The 19,948-nt window shown below is 49.0% G+C and overlaps 1 protein-coding gene across 2 annotated transcripts in view; it reads left to right on the top strand.

The window, feature by feature from the left end:
• Positions 1 to 19,948, top strand: part of USP7 (ubiquitin specific peptidase 7) — a 52,139-nt gene that overhangs the window by 14,070 nt on the left and 18,121 nt on the right. Inside the window, exons 2-7 of one of the 2 annotated variants that reach the window (XM_065924311.1) lie at positions 9,359 to 9,463; positions 14,257 to 14,455; positions 15,931 to 16,069; positions 16,729 to 16,817; positions 18,665 to 18,773; positions 19,586 to 19,716. In XM_065924311.1, the coding sequence (XP_065780383.1) occupies positions 9,359 to 9,463; positions 14,257 to 14,455; positions 15,931 to 16,069; positions 16,729 to 16,817; positions 18,665 to 18,773; positions 19,586 to 19,716 (772 nt within the window). Of the gene's footprint in view, positions 1 to 9,358; positions 9,464 to 10,222; positions 10,375 to 14,256; positions 14,456 to 15,930; positions 16,070 to 16,728; positions 16,818 to 18,664; positions 18,774 to 19,585; positions 19,717 to 19,948 lie in introns of those variants that run through there. The other variant, XM_065924312.1, reaches the window with a different exon arrangement.

Below are 19,948 nucleotides of genomic sequence, written 5' to 3'. Positions count from 1 at the left end.
TACCCATGTTCAGGCTTTTGTGTGAACATGAGTCTTCATTTCTCTAGAGGAAGGTGTCGAGTTGTTGGGTGAGGCGTGCTCCGTGGGGAACTGCCCACCTGCTTGCTGTCCGTGTGCCTGGGTCCTCTGCACCGCCACCTCAGCCTCACTGAGGTTTCATCTCAGTCATCTTAGAGGTGGCGGTCGTTTTAGTTCACAGATGCCTAATAGCCCAGGCACACGTCTTTCTGTTTGTTTATTTGCCGTCCTTGTACCCTCTCTCACGTGTCTGGCTTTTTAAATTCTTATTGCTGTCAAGTCTGGAGAGCTCTTTGTAAATTTAATGTAAGTCCTTTGTCAGGAGATCTGAAAATACTGTCTCCCAACCTGTAGCTTGTCTGTTTTTTCCCCTTAGTGGTGTCTTTACAGAGAAGTCCATTTTATCAAAATTCTCTTTTATGGATCTTGACTTTTGGTGTTATGTCTAACAATTCTTTGCTGGGTATCACATGATTGCTTTTTAAAGTTTAAATGTTTGTTCACCTAAGATCCATTATGAGTTAGTATTTGTGTAAGGTGCGAGGTCGTAGTTTATTTATTTATTTTTGTCTGTGAACATCCAACTCTTTCTTTACTGTTTGTTGAAGACACTATCTCTTTTCCTCTGAATTACTTGCACCTTTGTTAAGAATCAGGCAGTAATGTTGACACGGGCGTTTTTGTGGACTCTCCCATTCTGTTCTGTGTCCACCCCTTTGCTAACACAGCTCCGTCTCAGCTGCTGAAGCAACTCAACTGCTCCTTTCAGAATTGCTTCCCTTATGTGCTGGGAATTTGACTGGAATAATCGTGTATCAACATACCCATCGATTTGGGGAGAGCTGAGGTCTTCACCCCGCCTTCCAGCCCTTGAACGTGGTCTGTCTCCTGCTCTGGTGACTCTACCTGGGAAACTAGTCTTCCTCCTACTTTCTTTCGCCACTAGTTTTTTTAGAAGGTCTTGGATGTAAGTGTTCCTTGATAGTCTGGGTGGGCCTCCAAAAAGGAGGGTCAGGCCTGAGTGATAGTCCAGTGGCACCAATGTGGGGAGAAAAAAGACACCAGCCAGAAATGGCTTGGTCCTCCATCCCAGGCTGTTCAGTTTGTGGCTTTGTACAAATAAAGGAACTCCCCTGACATGGGCTGTGCTTGACTGGTTTGTTAAAGTTTTAATTAGCACAGTCAGAGTATGTATTTTAAAATCTCTCCTCTGCTTCTGACCCCATTCTTCAGTCCCCGGATTTCCTTGTCTCCGTGAGTAGAAAATGCAGGCGTTTAAAAGGGCGGGTGTTGCTGTCTGCCCAGGTGTACAAGGATGACCGTCGCAGTCACAGATCATTGAGGCAGTCCCTCTGTGTGGGATCTGCTGGAGGAGTCCCGCTGCCTCCTGCCCCCTTTCCCTTCCTGCTGCAGCCTGGCTGGGTGCTCTCAGGCCTCCGGCTGTGTTCTGCTTGTCCCTTTTCTCTGCGCTGTGGGGTTGCAAAGAGTCTTGGACAAGACTGAGCGACCAAACTGAGCTGATGGGTGGTTTTACCTTTTCTGTAAAGGCATGTGTACTTGCTGAGGCAACAGGAGGGCAAGCAAGACTCCATCCAAGGGGTGAACACTGTGTACTTAATGCATGAGGGGTGTTGTCCTGCCCACACGCACCGCTTTGTTCCCTAAGGACTTCCTGCTCTCTGAGTCCTCTCTGGGTGGACCTTCTCCCTTCATGGTCTTGCTTTCTTTAAAACTATGCGAAAGTGGGGTGAATTCATACACACAAATTTTATAGATAAATGGGTTTTCCAAACACCACAATGGATTTGTGTGGTTTTTTAAAATTTATTTATTTTTGGCTGTGCTGGGTCTTTGTTGCTGCATGGGCTTTTCTCCAGTGGTGGTGGACAGGGGCTGCTCACTAGTTGTGGCCATGGGCTTCTCACTGTGGCGGCCTCTCGTTGCAGAGCTCCCAGGCTCGTGGGCTCAGTAGTTGAGGCGCACGGGCTTAGCTACTCCCCAGCATGTGGGGTTTTCCCCGACCAGAGATGGAACTGGTCTCCTGCATTGGCAGGTGGGTTCTTCGCCACTGAACCACCAGGGAAGCCCCAGAATGTTTATTTCTAGAGAAACAGTGCAGAAAGGAGAGCGTTTACACCTGCCCCAGCTGCTCAGCTTCAGTTGGTGAAGAGCCCGCCTGCAGTGCAGGAGGCCCCAGATCGAGTCCCGGGTTGGGCAGATCTGCTGGAGGAGGGGTGGGCTACCCACGCCCATGTTCTGGCCTGGAGAAGTCCATGGACTGCATAGTCCATGGGGTCACAAAGAGTCGGACGCAACCTTCACTTTCGCTTTCAGTTGTTCAGGGCACACAGCAGTTCCGTGCAGAGCCCTCGGGACGGCTCTGCTCTAAAACTGGTCTGTCCCCACGCGGAATGGCCTGTTTTATTCAGTTCTTGTCCCCTCGCCCCAACAGTGCAGCTTTATTGAGATATTCCATATACCCTGCAGTTCAGTAGTTTTTAATAAACATATTTCTCCCATCGCTGCAGTTGGTTTATGGTGCCTAAAAGAAACCCCTGTGCACCTCAGCCATCACCCTTCCCGTCTCCCTCCCAGCTCTGGGCAACCGCTGGTCTTCCTTCTAACTCTGTGGAAATCACTCTTCTGGACACCTGATATGAATGAATGGAGCCACGCCACAGATGGCCCTTAGAATTAACGAGCACTTGTGTTTATCACGTTTTTCTCTGTGAAATGTGCTGAGGTGTAAGAAACATGCTTGTGTACAACTTGGGGCATGTATGCTAGTTTTCTGAGAATAGATACTTAGAAATGGCATTCTGAGTTACGACTTTGGCTTTCATAACTATTGCTTTTGGGGAGAATGGTTTGACTGTAAGTTTAGACTACAGCCACTTGGCACCCATTCTGTGATATGAGACCCTCCGCATCTGTGGGCATCTCTAGTATTTTTCACTGTTGATGTGGTAGACGAAGAGGGGTGTCCTGTTGATTAGTGGAGTTGGGCATACTCGTTACTTGTGTTTCTTCGGGACCTCTCCTTGGCTGCAGTTGGGTTGTGCCCTCTTGACTTGAGCATCTCGTGAATCCTCTGGCTGCTGCGGGCTGCTCGAACTCGTCCTCCGTCCTGGAGCATCCACGTCGTCCCCCCTCTGCTGGGCTTGTTGGGGCTCGGTTTCCTCATCGGCAACCGGACAGCCCTACGCAGTAGAGCAGATGAGACCGGACATGTGAGAAAGCAGCTGGGACGATTATAAGTTCCTCAGTTGGGCTGGGTGCACGCCCCTCTCCGAGCCCGGCCAGTGTCCACACCAGTCTGCAGTCATGGTTTGTGGGGCAGATGTGATGGCGGGTTAGCACGGTCCTCCAGAGAACAGACAATTTTTGCATAATGAAGCCAAACGGAGAGCCCCAAACAAATAGTCTTATTTAAGGCACACAAGTTTATCCGTGGCCTTCCTTGGGGCTTTATTTTCCTATAACTGATGTAAATCTGAATTATTTAAGAGTATGGAGCCCACCATCAGGCTTCAGCACACTGCATCTGCTTGGAATTTTCAGGCTCTCTACAAAGCAGGAGCCGAGAAGCCCTGGTGTAACAGGGCGGACACCACCCGCAAGTGGGCTTCCAGCTCCCTACACGGAGCCAGAGCATATAAAAATGAAACCCAGAACACACGTTAACATGTGTTAACACACCTTAGTGTTGATTAAGTCACGGTCTCATTGTTAATGTGACCAGAGGAAGTCTAGAATCACTGGAGGCCGCCCTGCCCAGGGGCACGAGAGCTCAGAAGCTCACTCGCTCTCTCTCACACACGCTCACACACATACACACTCCCCACTTCTTCCCAGGACCAGCTTCGGACGGACGCCTGGGCGCACGGTGGATGGACAGGCTCAGTCAGATGGCTGCCTGGGGCTGGCAGCCAGGTCCAGACCCCTGTTCCGGGTGGCATGTGCTTCCGGGCCACAGGTGGTTCCTCTTGGGACGGACGGGTGCTTGTGTGCATCGGGGGTTTTCAAGGCCCCGCCCACCCCCTGTTCCTGCCTGCTGCTGGTTCCTGTTCCCTGTGGAGCCTGGCAGGTGCTTCTCGGGACCGCTGTCTGGGCCTGTGTGTCCCTCCACCCTTCTGTCGCCTTAGCCCTTGTGTCCAGGGGCTGCTCATCAGTTCTCCCCGCCGCCCGGCCCAGCCTACTCTTGACACATCTCGATGCTTGCTCAGAAGGGGGACTAACCTCTGTGAGAGGAGGGCTGCCTGCCTCCGCCTCCCAAATGGGTCGTGTGTGCAGAAGACCAGTGTCGGGAAGGGAGTCCACCCCTTGAGGGGATGGAGAGCCTGGTAATGTGATAATGGATTTGAAATGACTCTCTTGAAGCATAGTCGAAGTTTTCCAGTTCTAGGAGGTTTCACAGAGGGAGGGAGGGCGTTTCCTCACAGCCCACGGGCGCCGTGGTCCTTGTCCGACTGGGCCGGGATGGGACTGAGCTTGTCGGCAGAGCCCTTGGGCTCTGTGGCCTGGTCGGCACCGGCTCCTTCCCACCCAGCGGCTGCTGGGGTGGTTGACCTACATGAGAGCAGACAGCTCAGACTGGCCCTTCCGCTCCATGTCTGTGTCCTCGGTGACCTCCATGTTCTGCCCGAGGATGCGTCTTCTGTCTTCTCTGTCTGTGGAGGCCTGGCTTGCCCTGAGACTCCCCCAGGGGGACCGGGGTTGACACCAAGCACAAAGTTCTCCCACAGAATTATAGGTTTTGTAGGGGCGTGCGAAATTGTTTCCCAACACCCAGGACGTTCTGGCTCCTTGGGGAGTATGACAGTCGACACCTGTGGGTCCCTGCTTTTGTGGAAGCCTTCTCGGACCCCCTCCTCCCTGTCCTCTGCTGGGGACGGGGCCCCAGCTGCTGCCTGCCCCCAACCCCACCTCACCCCCACTCCCCACCACGCTTTCCTGTAACCAGCCCAGCCTCTCAACCCAGCTCAGCAGAGGTGGTACATCTTCTGTCTCTCACCATTGAGTTATCAGTTGCTTCTTTGAGCTCAGAGCCAGGGGTTTTGTGGATCAGAACCTTGGGAAATCAAGTGTATCTGAATTCTTGAGAGGAAGTGATGGAGCTGAAACAGGATATATATGTACGTCTTCGTCTGGACCAGTACAAAACTCTGATTCTGAACCACTTTGCCTTTTGAAGGTGATCATCTCCATTGATGGTTGCTTGATGATGTGTCTGGGCCTGAGAACTGTGGGCAGCTTTAAAAAGAGAATGCTGAGTGAGAGCTCCTGGGGGTTCTATGCAGTCACTCTGATGTGACTGAGAGAACCCTGCCCTCCCCTCCCCCACCCCCAGCAGATTCTGCTGCAGAGCCATGCAGACATGGCGCGGAACTGCGCGCTTGGACCAAGAGGTGACTCGCGAGCCCAGTGGGGCCTCATGACGCCGAGAGGAGAGGAGGGGGCCCAGGCAGAAGCCCGGGGCCTCTGACCTGGAAGTCAGGGTGGACTGGTGGGGTGCGGGGCGGGGCTTAACTGGGCTGGTGAGGCTCTGCTTAACCCATCCAAGGACCCACTCATGCAAGGTCGTCGTGGTGTCTGTGGCACTCCACTTACCCTGTCTGCCCTTTTAAACCAAGTTGTGGGTTTTGCTCATGGGGTTGTATCACTAGTTGGGATTTTGAGGAGAAGTTTGAAGGGGGGTGGTTCTGAGTGGAGAGTGACTCTGAGGCGGGGCTGGACCCTTGTGGCCCAGCTACTTCCTGAGGGCGGCATACAGACTTAGTTGGAAGGCTGTGAAGTTTTATTGGAGTCGTTTGGTCCCCTCTCCCCAACCTTTTTGGGAGAAGTTTGTGAAGTGATGGAAGACATCAAGGCCGTCAAAGTGGAATTTTCTGTTTTTCTCCTCCAGGAGTGAGATTCGGGCACTAAATCGGGACCACCTCATTTCCATGGCAATTGGCCAGTGTTCTTTGGGTCAGTGGCTCCGGGTTGTGACATCACAGAGGTCTGGGAAGAGTAAAGCTGGATATAGGCACAGGGAGTCCCTGTAAAAAAGCAGGAAATGCGGGCTTTGTAACTAAACAGGGGAGGCTTTTGTGTTTCTAAAGTCACTCTTTTAAAAACGTATTTTGTGTCATGTGTATATATTAAAATTTGCCACTGATGCTATCACAACGCTGTCGTTAAAAGGCCTACTAATCATGAGTAATGGAAATGATATGTTGTATTTCTGGGCATCTTGTGTGTATTTCAGAATGATGATCACCCCCTTCCCGTCCCCGACATTTAAGTGTACCAGAGAATTCGTCTGTATATTTGAGGCATTCTGTATTGTCACTGGTGTTTGTAATCATTGTGTCGTCATTCATATCTGACCGAATGAGAGTTAACATATCTGGGAAAATTCCAGTTGGGCAAGACATGAAATTCAGAACAGGATCAGTTTATATGGTGATAAATAAACATAAATGCCAATCTTGCACTTCTTCCTTGATGATAAAGACAGCCTTATTGTTTAGGATATTTCTGGAAGCCTAGTTCAGATTGTGATATCAGGCACTTCCATCATTTAATTCTGATCCAGGGATTTACTGTGTCTTAATTAAATTTTTAATCCTTTTGTTGAACTAACTCATTTAAGAGGAGCTTATTTTAACTGGATACTCAGTCCCTTAGGAGCTAGACTTGAGTTGCCGACCTTTTCTCCAAGGGTCCCGTGCCAGTTGATTGGGAGGGCCTGCTGCTGGCAGATTCCACATGTGCATCATGGCCCGGCCAGGGGGCTTTTCTGCAGTTTCACAGCTACTGGCCTGGACCACTGTCGCCATGCCTGTGAAGGGTGGAAAATTGGTCGGCCTAGCAGGAATGTGTACTGTGTAAAAGATGGGACGGTGCTCAGGAGAATCTCATTCTAACTGTGGAACCATACCCTACCCGCCTTGCCTTTAGGAGCCAACTTCAGAGAAACTTTTGTCAGTTTTGTATGTGTGCACTACCAACCATGCTTTAAAGCTCTTCTAAAGACCTAAGAAACTAAAGTCAAAGTACCAGGCACATGTCAAGCAAATGACTTCAAGATTTCTAGTGCATTCATGTGACGTGTGTGTGTGTCTGCAGTGAAGAATCACTGCTGCTTCAGAACCACGTACTAGTTTGTGTTCTAGTCCATGTTTGTTTGTTGTTGTAAAGGGCAATAAGAACTTATATGGTCTTACTCCAACAAAACTCTTTTCTCTCTTATAGCTGTGATGATAGATAAGGCATCTTCATTTTTAAAAACTTAATACTGTTAACTCAGAACCTCATACAGGTACACTGAGAACCTTAGTTCCCTGATCAGGGATTGAATCTGGGCCCTGGGCAGCGAAAGTGTGAGTGCTAGCCACTGGGCTGCCAGGGAATTCCCTGAGAATCTTTTTAAAAAACTGCTGTGTAATACTCCATTGGTGGAGTGTGCTATTTATTTGATAGGCCTTTGTAGAATTTTTCCTCAAAATATTTTTTGATGGTTAATTAATTAATGGTTAATTAAGTTAGGAGGGTAAATGTGGAAATTTCAGTCAATGTACTTTTTTAGCATATATGGTTCAAGCTAGATAAGCATCAGGAAAAGGAATTTCTACTTTCCTTACTTCTTTCCCCAGTTTTTTTGTCTGAGGGAGCCAGTTTAAAAATTGTGTTTTCATAAACAGCTTTTATTGACACCCTGACAAAAAATTAATTAAATGTATATATTGATGTTTAGTGGCTCAGCTGGTAAAGAGTCTCCCTGCCATGTGGGAGACTTGGGTTTGATCCCTGGGTTAGGAAGATCTCCTGGGGAAGGGAAAGGCTACCCACTCCAGTATTCTGGCTTGGAGAATTCCATGGAATATACATGGGTCGCAAAGAGTCGGACATGACTAAGCAACTTTCACTTTGGGTGTCCCTGGTGGCTTAGATGGTAAAGCATCTGCCTGTAATGCAGGAGACCTGGGTTTGATCCCTGGGTCGGGAAGATCCCCTGGAGATCCTTCTTGGCAACCCACTCCAGTATTCTTGCCTGGAAAATTCCGTGGATGAAGGAACCTGGTGGGCTCCAGTCCATGGGGTTGCAAAGAGCTGGACACGACTGAGCAGCTTCACTGGTTTATTGATATTTAATAGAACAAAAACATCAAGGTTGGCAGTGGTCTAAATTTGGGTGGTAATACCTGTTTCTTGGCTTCCAAGGAACTCTAAGGTGTGTTTTGAGATACTTACGAAAAAAAGGGCAGTTTATTTAGGAATTATTTGAGAAATATAACCTGACAGTTGGGGGTTGGAACTTGCCTAGAGGGGAAAGGAGCTGTCCGTGGTGCTGAATCAGACCCACTACATGTTGGAGTGGTATAAAGGCTCTGAAATACTGGAGTTCAAGGACACAGCTATATCGCTACTTTAAAAACTACATCTCCTGCTTGTAGCTGATATTCTTAATTTCTGTTGAGTGTCTGAATTGCTAGGGAAAGCTGACCATACAAGGAAACACAGAACATCATTAGTTGCAGTAAACTGTTCTATATGCCAGGACAGGATTTAAATGTGAAGTATGGCCATTTTGACCAATAGAGGCTGTTTAAATCCTAAGTCCTGCCAGAAGTTTAAATTTTTTTTTTTCCTTTAAACTATGGCCCTATGTCTCGTAGAAGATTGTACTCAATGACTGAAGAGAGATGGGAGTGTTACAGTTGGAGTTTACACTTCATATTTACCAGTCCTTGGTTAAAAGTTTTAAATCCTCGTTTCTGATTTTATATAAATGTTTTCCAGACCAGCCTTCAGCAAGCATTTTGCTAGTCTCGAGATCCTTTCTCGGATCTTTGTCCATTCCCATCCTCCTAGGGACCCCCTTTTCAAATTCCCCACACCCCAAAATGCCATTCTTGTTCTTTGGTATGGATTCATACTTTATATAATTATATAATTGAAGTGTCCAGTAACAGTTTGAAAATGAGCTTGCTGTTTCAAGGCTTGTGTATCCGTGATGGAAGATTCTAACGTACACTGTTTTAGTAACCCCCCCCAAACAATATTTTCTCTAAGATTGAGTTTTAATGAGTAGAAACCTTTTTCAAAATAAATTTCATTGCAAATTCAGCAGATTATTGTGTGTTCAGATCCCACTTAGCATTTTGAAAGGAACAAAAGTTTGTTTAGCAAACATATCAGTAAACATACCCATACTTTTGGGTTAGAGTGCAGTTATTTGGCACGGTTGGAACTTATTGGTGACTGGAAATCATCCAAAATACAGATATGTTTTTGTTTACTTGATCCAAGCCAGGAAGGTAAAACTCATGGAATTTCTTTGTTTCCTTTAAAGCTGGAGATACAGATGACCCACCGAGAATTACCCAAAACCCTGTTATCAACGGGAATGTGGCCATGAGTGACGGGCACAGTAACACAGAGGAGGACATGGAGGACGGTGAGTACCCAGGCTTCGTCTCCTGGTGGCGGGCAGAAAGCTGTCGGAAGCAGACACTTCTTCCTGAGGACTGCTGAGTCTCTTTGAGAGTAGCTAGTTTTCAGGAGGTTGTATCTGAGCAAAATTTAGGAGCCTGGTTTGGTTTTGAATTCCACGATTGCCTGCAAATTTCAAGGTAAGTTGATTTTCCCCAGCCTAGCCAAGAAGGTTGAAATACAGAAGTCTGTAATTGATGGGTATTTGGTCAGGCCTGCAGTTGATTTTCCAGCCACTCCTAGTATTCAGAACAAGTACCTTACTGTCCTTTCCTTTTTGTCTGCAGCACGATACTTCTAGACATTGGAACGTGGCTTCCCATTGCATTCCTATTGTAGCAAGTCTATCAGTTGTCTGTAGCTGATCACCCCTCCCCGCTTCGGTTAGGTTCGAAACCAGAATCAAGCTTTGGGCTTCATCCCCCAGACTGACTTTTGGTCTTTTATCTTCTCTGCGCAAAGTATACACATTTGTACATGCATGGGCATTTTGGGCCTAGGGAAGCACTTTCTCTCGAGGCTATTTTTTCATTATGCCTTATCAGATGGGTGTGAGCTGTGCATTTGCCAGGTCGACCCCACGAGAAGGTAGCAGCCAATAGTCACTTTATGCAGCCCCCAGGAGTCTTGCAGTGTAATATGAAACCATGTTCTGTCAAAAGCGTGTCCATCAATCCTCATGAGGGTTGTGTCCTTCCCAGGGGTGTAACGGGGCAGTTGAAAGAAACCGTCAGTCACGGGCTGCACCACCAGAAGGACTGCTGTTCAGACCTCCTGCCAAAAGCTCAGCCTCCATGAGAAACTGCAGCCGTAGTTGAGAGTTCTCTCACAGTGCGCTTTACCCCTGGCAGCGGGCTGAGGCCATATCTGAGGAAGGTAAAGAGGCGTGGTCTGACCCGCTGCTTTGTTACCTGTGGAGTGCGCTTTCCACCACAGACAGAGGGCGACGGTGTGGGGTGGCCCCCGGATGCGGGGACCCTTTGGTTCCATCGCAGACCCCGGAGACGCCAGCAGTGGTTCAGAGAGCGCCGTGGGGAAGGCCCGAGGCAGGGTTGAGGGTAGCCTTCCCAGAGCAGGGAGCCGCCCCAGTTCGTCCCACAGCACAGGCTTGTCCTGGCATCGCCCCCGGTGTTCTTGGGGTGGGGGGGCCCGGGAGGAGGCGCAGATGTGGACCCAGGAACAGGCTTCCGAGGCCTCCGAGGCCTTTTGGTGGATCCTTCTTGGTCAGAAAGGGCCATCCTGTACTTTTTAGTATGCCGTGTTATCCCCTCTTCTCCGCCCTGAGTCGTGACAGCTCCAAATGTCTCTCAGAGTGGCTAGAAGTCTCCCGGGGGCCCCAGATTGCCTCACCTGAGAACCAGTGTAAGGAGATCACAGTGTACACAACACCCCTTTCCTTTTGAGGCCAATTGTACTAAATTATTAGTAGGCAATGATGGTGTTATGGAACCTAAAAGCAGAAATGCTCCTACTGTGAATTATCAGCTGGAAAAAGCACTTTACAGGACAAAGTAGCAGTGGTCTTCAATACCCTTTGTTCCTGGTCTTCTGAAAGGCCCAGGGGCAGGAGTGTGAAAAGGCGGTGTCTGTGGGGCGGGGGGGGGGCCACGGTGAAAGTTATTTTGAACCATTAATGGCAGAATATGTGTGTGTGAAAATTGTTCAGAAATTTGCAGAAAGTTAGAGGAGTGCTGGATTAAGTTTGTTTCTTTACTGAGTGCTTCTGAGCTGTTAGCCTCCTAACATCTTTTTCTGAAAGCCCTTTTTGTTGTTAATGATGATTCCCCAAGCCTCTGAAACGCTAGAACCTCTTTTCCCTTAGTCTCCTTTGACATCGTAATGTAGGGAGGTCACACAGTGTGGGGAACTGTGGGTTGGGATCCTCAGTCCATACCGAGAAGCCTTCGTGGTGGGGGAGGCTCTTGCACGGCAGTTGAGTGGCGGACAGCAGAGGTGGGAGAAATGTCCAGTTGAGGTAGAGTGACTGTTGTAGATCTAGGTGGTTGGTGCCCATGAAGCAATAGTTGTTTTTGGTTTATTCCCTGGGGATTAACTGGGCTGTGCAAAGACTTGTATTAGAATGAATAATTGAGGTTTGATACAGCTTCTGCCAGAGTGCCCTTTGGGGGAACCTCAGGCCCACTCTTTGGGGGACCAGGTTTTCTGCCAGGATTTGTGAGGGCAGCAGGCGGCACAAGGTCACCGTCCCTCCATTTACGACCAGACGCTGACATGGGTCGGTCAGTGTCCCATGGTGCTCAGGCAGGTCAGAGTCTATTTGGATGAGGCAGTAATCCAGCAGGGTAGGAGGCGGCCTTCGTAATCCCAAGTGTACCACTTTTACCCAAAAGGGTTACATTTTGAAGCAATTGCAGATAGAGAAAGCTGCATAAATAGTCTGTGGAATCCCGGGTACCTTCCACCCATTTTCTCCCCCAGCTCCTCAGAGAATGGTCGCCAGGCCAACCCTGTCCACCAGAGAGAGAGGGGCTTCCTGTCTGCCACTCTCCTGCACCCCCGCCTGTCTGGACCTGCTGGTACTTAGCTGCTCCGTTAGCAGGAAGAGCTCGGCAGGCAGCCGTGCTCTGGTCTTGGCCACCTGTGCTACAGGCTTAAAGGGCTTGAAGACAGGGCGTGGTGACATTTTTATTCACATGAAATCTCACATCAAACCTCCTGATTAGCATATTTTGGAAGATAATCCTGTGCCTTGGGCCGGAGGCAGCAATTCACATCTGGTGTGTGATTCTGGAGTGTGAACTGCCTTGGGGAGGGGAGGGGAGGAGGTGGGCCTGGGTGGCACCAGGAGCCCTGGAGGGCTGGCCCGCTCCCGGACCCATGCCAGGCTCTATAAGATTAATTGAGGATTTTGACTAAAGTGTGGGGACGAAGAGCAAAAAGGCATTTTTTTTTTTGGTCTGTATAAAACTCATCCTACACGAATCTGAATGGTAACTAAAAGTCGCGTAGGTGGGGGCTTGTGATGTCATGTCTTTAGGTCCCTGGAACGTGTCCTGTCATCACCGGATAGCGGCTGGTTTAATCAGGCTCTGGGTTTGGTCCCCTAAACTCTTAAGATGGCATTGGTCACTGTGTTTAGTGTACACAGATCTTGGGTCCTAAGACCCCCTGTGCCACCTTGGATGAGACAAGCTGCTTGACCTCAGCAAGCCTTGGTGTCCCCACCTGTGACTTGGGAGCTGAGTCACACCTGCCTTGTCTGGCTGCGGGGTTTGGACGCTGCTCAAATATGATGTGTGTGGCTGTGGAGGAGCGGCCCCCTTCTTTCCCCAGCACTCTAGACCGCATTCTCTGCAACGGGTGTCTTGCCTTTCTGTGGACTCTTATCTCGGGAAGGGATGAGGGTGACCCCTCCAGAGGCTCAAATGCATCACACGCCGTGCAGCTGCTCTTCCTTTGAGGGCCTCTGCCAAGAGCTGGGTTACGGGTATTCAAACAAGTGGGGACAGAGCCTTTAAACAGAGGGAAAAGCACTGTTAGCACATCCTATGGGGTTTTCTTTCTTTGGTAAAGAATACTACCCTCTCATGAGGACTGATGGACATGTTTTCTTAAGAACAAACTCAGCCACAGTGGAGGCAGTTCTGTGTGCAGAGAAGTGAAGCGTGGAGGGCCTGGGTGTGCACGCTCTTCCTAGGCCTGAGAACCCCACTTGTGCCGGGGCTCGGGGATGACAAAACAGCCCCTGCTGCTCAGCCAGAAAAGGCCCTCCTGTAACTCTAGGTCACATGTGGCCCTTGGCCCCTGCGCCTGTGAACTGTCCCCTCCTGCCACGGGACAGGCTCATGAAGAGCAGGGAAGTGCCTGGAAAGTTGCGTAGCAATTTGTCCTCCCCGCTGCAGTTTTCTTATGTGCTGGCCGGTAACAGGGTTTTTTGGGAGGGTTGGACAGCTGGAGAACGCTGATGAGTTGTTGGCACTAATTATCACTACCTGGGGTTTCTTGAAATGAGTAGTCACCAGCAGAAAAGGCTAGAATTCAAAATGTGACTTTTTAGTTTAATTCTTATCAATGCTTTGCTTTTTATTGGAGGAAACCTTGATTTCTTAAGTTGGCCTTTGGTCTTGCTGAGTAAATTTAACAGTTCATTCTGTTCGTGTCCAAAGAAATACCAGTTTCTTCATTCCCCCCCCGCCCCCCGCCCCCAAATATTTCCCCTTAGAGAATCTAGGGCGATTTCACCAAAATAGTGAACTGATGAAGTTAATGTTTATTTTTAGCTAACTTCTTAGGAACGGTCTTATCTCTTAAGTAGTGCTGCACTTCCCAGGAATGGCTGTCCCCACTCCTCTGAAGGCCCTGTTTGCCTGCAAATCCATGTCTCTTCTCTACACTCAGCCCCGGTCTCAAGCCCTTTTCTTTCCCTCCTGAAGCCCTGTCCTTGAACAGATGTGACAGGAGAAGTTTATTCCTTTCCTCCAGCCTTTCCACTCACTGCGGATTACTTGGGAATTAAGACAGAGCAGAGTAGACGTTCTTAATCGCACTGAGCCAGTTTGATGGGAAGGCAGGTGTGTGTTGCTGGCCCTCTGAGTCTGGGGTTTCATTCACACAAACTGTATGTCATCTCACAGTTTAGATTGCTACTAAATTGGAGATGATGCTCTCCTTTCCCCAGAGGATTAGGCCTTAGCGGTTGAATTGCCATTGTAGAGAATGTTTATCCCAGGTTTGTCCTGCTTTCAGTGTTGTCTGACGGTCCCTGGGCCCTATGATTGACAAAGTGTTCTCTTGCAGACACGAGTTGGCGCTCCGAGGCAACCTTTCAGTTCACTGTCGAGCGCTTCAGCAGACTGAGTGAGTCGGTCCTTAGCCCTCCGTGTTTTGTGCGAAATCTGCCGTGGAAGATTATGGTGATGCCACGCTTTTATCCAGACAGACCACACCAAAAAAGCGTAGGATTCTTTCTCCAGTGCAATGCTGAATCTGATTCCACGTAAGACAGTTTAAATGATGCAATTACAAATCCACAATTAGTTATAAGCCAGATTGGCCTCTTTGAATTTTGGATTTCTCTGTGAATTTCCTTGCTGCCTCTACATAGCAATTTGATTTTCAGTTAGATTCAATACATTTCCCTCTTTAAAAACTCACTGGTAGGTATTATCTCCAAACTAGAAAAGATGTATAGTTTTCCTGCAAATAAAATACTAAACTTTGTGTATGTGAGAATCTACCTGCCTGTGGAACATGGAATTAGGGCCTCTCTGGACTACCCTGATTCTTATTCTGCCAATAACTGCCAGAGGGGAAGGCGACAGTTAAGGAAAACTCTCCAGGCAGACATCCGCACTGTATATTAACTGATTCTGTGGGTTATTCGGGAAGTTAAAGACCAAACTCCTGCTGCTGGGTGTTTCCCAGCAGCATAGCTGAGCGATTGTTTGGGGGGTCCCAGCTCCCTCTGCCTCCTCACCTCATTCCACATTGACCAGCCCAGGAGACGGCGCCTCCCTGGCCCACGTCTCCCTGCCGCCCCCAGATCGTGGCCCTTGGCACCTCGATGCAGATGTTCCCGAACTGGCTCCAGAGGTCTGCTGAGGGCCTGGAGGACCCAGTTCCTTTCATTTTTCCTCTTTACCTGAGTGTTTCAGAAGCCAGTTTTCAGGAGCAGTCAGGGCCTTGGCTGTGTTTTTACTTCTGTGTTCAGTTCACATTACGACCTGACCTGATCGGACGAGCCTTTGGGCTGGGCTTGTTTAGTCCGGCAGGCGGCCTGAGCCTGAAGAGCAGGTGGCTCGGGCGCAGCCCGAACAGGCAGCAGCCGCAGCCTCTGTGCTCACGAGTCTGCGGTCATGTCAGAGGTCATTTGAAGCAGTCCTTCTGTGAGCTCTGAATTGGGCCTCAAGCATTTAATGTGCAGTCTGTCCCGGACGTCTGCACTTGCAGTTGTTCTCAGGTGGCGGGGTCCTTCTCAGAGCCCTCTGAACAGCCCGACCCAGGAGCATCCCAGCCCCGGGGGGAGGGGCAGGAGTGACACCTGTAGAACCTGGAGCTTTCGGTCTGTTATCTAACAGCCAAACAGCTTTATCATCGTTCTTCAGTGCTTTTCAAGCAGTCTCACCATATTTGATACTAGAACTACTATCTGACCAAAAAGCTATCGTCTCTTGTCAAATCTCAGGACACTATTTGAAGTTCAAACGCTTGTGTTTTATAGATATCAATAAAAAACTTGAAACCTTTTAGAAATCAAAAAGACATAAAGCATAGACTGAAATCCCTCCAGACTACACAGGGGCACCCCGGGACCCTCTTCACTTCTTTCTTCATTAAAAGATCTACATGTGTGCCCTTGATTCCATCTAAAAAACATAGAAGGAAATGATGGGGTAATTTTGTGTGCTCTTAAAGCGGGGTCAGGTGTGGGTCAGGCTGTGGACTGAGGCTCGGGTCGCCCTCCTCGCACAGGTCTTGGTCCTGTCACGCACAGGCGGTGCTGAAGATCATCAACTACAGAGACGACGAGAAGTCCTTCAGCCGGCGCATCAGTCACTTGTTCTTCCACAAAGAGAACGACTGGGGATTTTCCAATTTCATGGCCTGGAGTGTAAGTAGCAGTTACTCAGACTGAATCATCCAAACCTCGATCCTCGTTCCCTGATTCTTAATTCTTCAGCTCTTCCATCCATTTGTTTCAGAATCAGAAACATTTGCTCTGCGAGTTGGATAGGTAACTGGAAATGGGTTTCTTCCTGATTCCTTGCCGAGGTTTTCAGCAGCCAGTGTTTTGATCAGATGTTGTAAGGTAGTCTAGCGCTTTTTGGATAGGCTAGATTTCCTTTAAGAAAAATAATACCGCAGGCACGGTGCGGGGAGATTCCAGTAACCAGTGAATTCTTACGTCAGCACTTTGGGGTTGCTTTTGCAGGCGCAGAAGCCAGTAGGACGTAGGAATGCTCTGCTCAGCTCTCCAGAGTGTTCTCGGTGGCCTCCCTGGACCTTGCCTGCTAAGTGGACATGGAGGTCTTGGGTCTGAGATGTGGTCTCCCCCCACTTCTCCAGGAGGCATCCAGACTTTGGCTGATTTCATTCAGAGGACAACATTGTTGAAAACAGGCCAGAGCGCTGCAGAACTAGAAAGCACAACTTGGGTGTTCTTTTAGTAGTATTTTAATCTGTCAAATGCAGGGCACCAGGGTAATTGTTTGAAATGAAGCGAGTATTCATGTGTTCTCATGCAAGTTGGATATTCCTTTTTTTTAATAGGAAGTGACTGATCCTGAGAAAGGATTTATTGATGATGACAAAGTTACGTTTGAAGTCTTTGTGCAGGCGGACGCCCCCCATGGAGTTGCGTAAGTTCTCCTTTGATTGGGTGCTGTGTTGAGAGGAGCGAGCCGAGGTGCCTGTGGCAGCAGAGACGCACCCTCCCGGTGCTCGGCCCGTGCGCACGGCGGGGCCTTTGTTTGGCACATTTATCGAGCAGTTTCTATGAGCCTGGGCTTTCCTGGTGGTTCAGATGGTAAAGAATACACCTATAACAGGAGATCTGGGTTCGATCCCTGGGTCAGGAAGCTCCCCTGGAGGAGGGCATGGCAACCCACCCCAGTATTCTTTTCTGGAGAATCCCACGGACAGAGGAATCTGGTGGGCTACAGCCCATGGGGTCACAGAGTCGGACATGACCGAGCGAGTAACACAGTTCTCTGAGCCCGGCACACTGATGGGCTCTAGGACTGTGACTGTGGTGAACAAGGCAGCCACGGTTTTACATCCTTAGAGAACTTTGGGACCGGTCAGGCGGAGGAGTTAATAACAGTGACTCTGGCAGCACATGCGCTTGGCATTTTGTTGGAGGGATGGGAAGCTCCATGACGCGTGTGGTGGTGGGGAGGGGTGGGGAGCTGGGAGGGTGGGCTCCTGTCCCGGGTCTGGGAGGGCTGTGGGCAGAAGCAGGGTTTTGGCCGTGGAGAACATATAGCTTTGGGCCCTTGATCACTGGGAAGGGAGAAGGATGGGCGGGGCATCAGGGGAGTGTGCCGGGGGCTCCAGAGGCCGAGCTGGCGCGTTGGGATCAGGTTGGAGCTGAACGGGTGTCCTCAGGCCACTAACTGAAGAAGCGCAGTGTGGTCTAGGAGCGAGGCAGGTGCAGGTACCCTGTCTGCTCACAGTGTTTCTCTCCCCGTGTGGCCCTCCTCTGGCAGGAGCCTGTAGGCTGACCTGGGTGGGGCGGGGCTTGGTGGCACTGGGAGTTTTAAAAAACAAATGAGATTTATTGATTTTCGTATTAATTGGGCTACTTACAGAGAAATCAGACTCTCCTTTTTGAAACACACACTTCAACTGTACACTTGAATCATATTCAGATATCCGGGGTCAAGGGTGAGCAACAAGGTGGTGTTTCTAGTTAAGTTTTTTGTGGGGTTTTTTTTTTGCCCTCGTTTTAAAAACATGTTCCCCTATACTTATGATGTGTCTTTTAACTTAATAAAACAAAGCAGATTGGGTTTTTCAGACTTGCCAATCAAAACTGTCTTACTCAAGAAAACCTAATAGCCGCAGTGTCAGAGTCTTTGCTGACGCTGACCTCACAGAAAATATCTAGCATTGGGCACATGTTCGCATAATGTGTGCAGAGAGGGAGGGCTCCTCTGCTTCCTGTTACTACGGGGGATTGTGGGGGTGCTGCAGACTGTTCACTGTCCTAAGCAGCCAGCGATACAACGGACTCAAGAGAAAAGGCTCCGGGAGTTGAGGTCTGACGCTGTCGGCATACCCGTCCTTGCCCATGTATGTGACACTACAGAAAGAGGGTTTCGGTGGTTCCCACCTTGCACCAACTACACGTGTGTGTTATGCGTGTGCGAGGGAACCTGTCTGATAGCAGTAGACTTTAGCTCTAGCTCGTATGTGGGAGTACTGCTCTGGGTACATGATGGCCATGCAACCGCTCCAGTCAGACCGAGTTCCCACTAGTCCCCGCACTTGAGTGGACCACACATGTGGAGGGAGCCGGGTGAGCAGGACTCCTGGCTTGGCGACGAGTTACTCGCTTGGAGGCGGGTGCTTGGACATCACCCCGTGTCAGGAGTGGGGCGGACGGAGGTGGTTGCACAGAGCAGCCAGCCCCAGCCACGCTGCCCATACACGTGGCAGAAGCGTGGAGGCGCAGCCTTCCCTGAACCTCAAACTGGTCTCACAGGTGGGACTCAAAGAAGCACACGGGCTACGTCGGCTTAAAGAATCAGGGAGCGACTTGCTACATGAACAGCCTGCTGCAGACTTTATTTTTCACAAACCAGCTACGCAAGGTAAATGGATGGTGTTTGTCTCCCTCAACCTTCCCCAGCCTGCCTTCTCTCTGCAGGATTCTGGGGCAAGAACAGCCCGGCCCCAGGCTTGTCTCCAGAGAGGGCCCTGCCTCACGGTTACACGTAGCTTCATTCCTCATTGTCCAGATACTTGTGAAGCCAAGTAGTGTGATGAAAAGCTTAGTATAGTCAGCAAACCCAACTTTATTGGGCTAGAAATAATCAAGCTTTTTTTAAAATATGAAAGTCAGTAGTAGCAAGATATGAAAAGTTTTATATGGAAGTTGATGAGTTGAAAGACTACTGGCCAGGAATCTGATTTTTCACTTTTTATAGATAAAACGTAAAATCTAACAGGATAGTTATTTGTACTTTAGGAAGGTCATGAGAATAGCACAGACCCATTGCCGGGTCTGCTGTCACTTACTATTTGCATCACACTAGTCTTCCAGGAAGCATTAATTACCTTGATAGGATTAGATTAGAGGCTAGCTGAGTGTGGATAATTTCAGTAGCCTTGAAGGTTTCATCAACTTTTTTGTTTACATGTCAAGTTAAAAATGTTGCTCTAAGAAGTATGAAATAGAAGTGATTCTCATTGGATGGTAAGCTATGAGTAATCTTTAAAATTCTTTTTGCAGTTTCTTGTAACTTCTAGATTGTCTCTAAAGATGTCCATGATTGTCCAAAGAATGTTCTGGCTCTTTGGGGGGATAGTGAGAAGCCCTACCCATCTACCTTAGTCGTTGTGGTATTAAAAATGATACTTTCACATAAGATTCCATTTTTACTTCTGAATTGCTTCTCTTTAGGCTGTGTACATGATGCCAACAGAGGGCGACGATTCATCCAAAAGTGTCCCTTTAGCATTGCAGAGAGTGTTCTACGAGTTACAGCACAGCGATAAGCCCGTAGGAACAAAGAAGCTGACCAAGTCATTCGGGTGCGTGTGGGGAGACCTTTCCAGCTAGTGGACGCAGAGGGCTTGAGAGCGGAGCACAGGCACGCAGTCTCGTCAGCGCATCTTACCAGTGTTCTTTGTTTGACCTCTTTGTCAATGGAGGCTTTTAGAATTTTGCTTGAGAACTAATGCACCACTTAGGTTTACCTGTCAGGAAAAGGATAGGTATGGTCTTCAAGCTTCTGTGCGTTTACTTGCAAACATGACCTCCCCA

This window comes from Muntiacus reevesi, chromosome 2 (genome assembly GCF_963930625.1).
Source record: "Muntiacus reevesi chromosome 2, mMunRee1.1, whole genome shotgun sequence".
NCBI classification, from domain to species: domain Eukaryota; kingdom Metazoa; phylum Chordata; class Mammalia; order Artiodactyla; family Cervidae; genus Muntiacus; species Muntiacus reevesi.
The sequence above is the reverse complement of the archived record's forward strand: the minus strand, read 5'-3'. Positions and strand labels throughout refer to the sequence as shown.